Genomic DNA, 3,357 nt, shown 5'->3' with positions numbered 1-3,357 from the left:
TCAAGCAAATTTCCAAATCCAGAAAAACTGAAACAGCTGCAGATATTTGCAAGAAAAACACTGAGCACTTATTTTTTTATTATTGTTTTTACTACTTGGTAAGAGGGCTCTGACAAAATAATGTGCTTCAATATACAATATATTTAAACTACAGAAATTAAAAACCAAATAAACCCACAAAGACCCAAGTACACTCCCAAGATGGACTCCAGTATTTCTTCCAGTGTGTTTCTTGCGCCCACACGTGAAGCTCACATGCCAATCTCTCTCCAGCTGTGAATAAAAAGCCTGGGTTACAGCTCTTCGCCAACATTTCAGTAGATCATTATACTGTCCAAGTGGCACTATTTTTTCTTGAGGGCTCTCTTTCCTTCCCCCTTCTTTGGTTTTTCCTTCCCACGGAGCTTTTTCATTCGCCTCATCTCCTCCTTAAAGTCTTGATGCTCATCCCTAGATGAGGGAGGGGAAAAAAAAGTTTACTCTATTTCTTGGAATACCTAGATATGAAAGGTTCTTTGAACTGTATGATAAACAAAAAACTCTGAAAACAGTTTTTTAACAGTGAAGTCCATACTGAAAGTCACTGCAATGTATTCAGTGTTACTGCTAGCAGTGATTTGGGACAGAAAAGCATGAAAGACTGCCTCTGGTACTTTCAGAATTAACAAGGTTGCCCTTTCCTGCAACAAATGATGCATGCATATATATATTATTTCCATTGCATTTATCAATTCACTGTTTAAATGAGAAGGAAACTATAAAACTCACCAAGAGAAGAGAATTTCCCCCTTCTCATTTAGCTCAGCAGTCTAGCAGGAACACATTGTGTTTCTGTGCTAGATATCAAGTTCAGGTCATTAGCCTCTAAGAAAACAGGGGCATGCTGAGCAGTAATTACAGTACACGACACTGCTCTCAGGTGACTTCAGGAATGAGTTATGAAGAAAACATCTGCTACTAGCAGAATATTACTAGGAGAATAAAACAGGAAGGAGGATAAATGGGCTGACAGAGATAATGACTCCTTAATAATGTTCTAATAAATTATATTTAATCTCTGTCCTGTATTTTTCAGCGTAAAGGTATTTTTCAAAAGTCACAACTGCATCCTAAGTGGCCTAGGATTGCTGCACTGCTATTTTTAAATACAACTTTTCTAAAAAAGAAACAAAAAGCTTGTGAGCTATTATCAAGCCCTTTTATGCTACAACTCTTCACTGCATATTTCTGACCAGCAAACTTGATCCTTTACAAGCTCTCTGTACACAGAGCACCTATAGAAGGAACTTGAGATCAGGAGGGGAAGAAGAGTGAATAACTTTATCATGTCATTGAGGCTTTCTCTGTCAACAAACAGCTGTTCTAGAAAGTGTCTGCATGCCCACCTAAACCAAGAGAATCCTGGATGCAATCCCTGATGGCTAGTATTGTGATACTAGCAATAGAAATGAATCTGTTTTGATTTTACAGTGTTAGCAGCCTCACTTTTAAGGGATTTCTTGCATTTGGATGAAGCCGGAATTAACAAGGCTATTTAAACAACATTTAAATTTAATTCAACTTAATTGATTTTAAAGGCTAAAAAGCCCCTCCAGACTAACAAAGACTTTCCTCCTCTTCTACATTTCACTTATTAGCTGTTCAATGATTGAGGAACACATGGTAAGACTGTCTTAGTGCAATCATTGTGTTAAGCTAACATCACCTTTTTGTAGCACATCCATTCGCCGTATTCAGAACTACAGACCTATCTCCGGTCTATGAAAAAGCTCTCTTCCCTTCCCCACAAAGAGAAAGCAAGAACTATTTCTTAAATGACTGGTTGCCCATAAGTACGCCTGAAGTCATTCCTACGTTCCTCTTGTCCTTGAAGAAAAAAAAAACGTAACAAAACTCACACCCACCCCTTTGCCATCTCCAGTCCTGCTCCCACCCTAGAAGCACAGAAATTACCTGTAGAGACCAAAGTAACGGAGTCTCTTCATGAGGCAGTAGTAGGTGTTGTGAGGAGGATACCAGTCATAGACCTCCTTCCGCTTGGCCAAAGGCTGCTCACTGAACAACTGTACTACTTTCATAGATTTTGAGTCCGTTGTCCTGACAACTTCCCCGAATATCTGAGCACTCAGACGGGCCATTCGAAGGGCGTAACTGGAAACACTGGACATCTCCCAAGGAAGAGTGGGCACACATAGGCAGATGGACCTTCCTGCAAAAGGAAACACAAAGAGCCACAACTCTAAGACGACAGAGTATTGCAAGCTATCCCAGAATTAAGGTAAACAAAAGAACTCCTTGTACACTGATCACACTTTTGAAGTCATGCATTCCTTGCATGAAATCAGTCTAATTCTTAGTATGTAATCCCGCATATAAAGAATGTCTACGCTAATTCAGGTACAATTACCAGCCTAACTAGGACACTACAGACAGCAATACTGACTATAAAAGTACTTACACCGAATGACAATTTACCATGGCTAGTTTATCAACAGAACCCACTCAGACTGCTTAAGGCTATCTTTCAACTCCAGACACAGAACCAACTACAGTGTGAACTCTGCCCAAATGATGCCCACTGTGATGCTTCTGACTTCTACACAGCACAAGTTAAGACACCACTTAAACATATTGAGGAAGCAGCCTGGAAGTCTACCTCATGAAAATTTCTCTCTCTATTAAAAACATCATATGAACATTGTTACAGTCCATCTAGCAAAAATGGCCCATTAACTGTAAAAATAAATAAACCACCTTTCTCTATATGAATCACACAGATCTCTAACTCCTTTCCCTTGACCATTTCCATCAACTTTTTCTCCATTCTCTTTTCAGTCTCTCCTCATATCTATTATTTTTAAGGAAGGAAATAAATCATTTCCCCATGTTAGATTTTTTTTTAACAAGAAAAATCCCACAACAGCAGCTTCCCATTCTCTTTCAGCTGTCTCCCACCTAAAGACACCTCTGCAACAAAAATGCTCCGAGGACAAAACTGTTGCTACTAGGCCACCAGAGACATCCACACTCTTAAGGGAGGGGGGAGAAGGGTTTTCTCTCAGCTTTCCTACCCCTTCCCATTTTTCTCTCCTTTGCATCTTTAATCTTTCTTTGCAGAATGGGATGTATTAGACACAAGTAAGAGTCCCATAATCCTGCATTTGAAGCTGTATGTTGCCTGTACTGTGCATTTTTGAACAACTGATGACATAGCTCTCCAGAGAAATTAAGTGGGGTTAGTTCAAGTGCACTACACTTACGTTAAAGCTTAAAATTCTTGTTTTAAGAAGTATCACACAGCTGATACCAGAAGATAAGCATAAAAAATTAAAGAACATGGAATAGGGACAAGAGTAG

General features: G+C 39.3%; 1 protein-coding gene across 1 annotated transcript; it reads right to left on the bottom strand.

Annotated features, from left to right (window-relative positions):
• Positions 1 to 323: 323 nt before the first annotated feature.
• Positions 324 to 2,207, bottom strand: MRPS33 (mitochondrial ribosomal protein S33). The gene is made up of 2 exons (XM_010080967.1): positions 1,954 to 2,207; positions 324 to 450 (listed from the first exon to the last, which is right to left on the bottom strand). Exons 1-2 carry the CDS (start codon positions 2,166 to 2,168, stop codon positions 345 to 347), a joined length of 321 nt encoding a protein of 106 aa, XP_010079269.1. The 5' UTR covers positions 2,169 to 2,207; the 3' UTR covers positions 324 to 344.
• Between the last annotated feature and the right edge of the window lie 1,150 nt (positions 2,208 to 3,357).

Source organism: Pterocles gutturalis, unplaced genomic scaffold, assembly GCF_000699245.1.
Source record: "Pterocles gutturalis isolate BGI_N339 unplaced genomic scaffold, ASM69924v1 Scaffold53769, whole genome shotgun sequence".
Taxonomy (NCBI): Eukaryota; Metazoa; Chordata; class Aves; order Pterocliformes; family Pteroclidae; genus Pterocles; species Pterocles gutturalis.
Note: the sequence above shows the minus strand (reverse complement) of the source record. Positions and strands in the feature narration are given on the sequence as shown.

Coding starts and splice junctions, on each gene's coding strand:
- MRPS33 (XM_010080967.1), bottom strand. CDS start 2,168: ATGTCCAGTGTTTCCAGTTACGCCCTTCGAATGGCCCGTCTGAGTGCT. Junction 451..1,953: donor CGTTACTTTGGTCTCTACAG/GTAATTTCTGTG, acceptor TCCCTCATCTAG/GGATGAGCATCAAGACTTTA.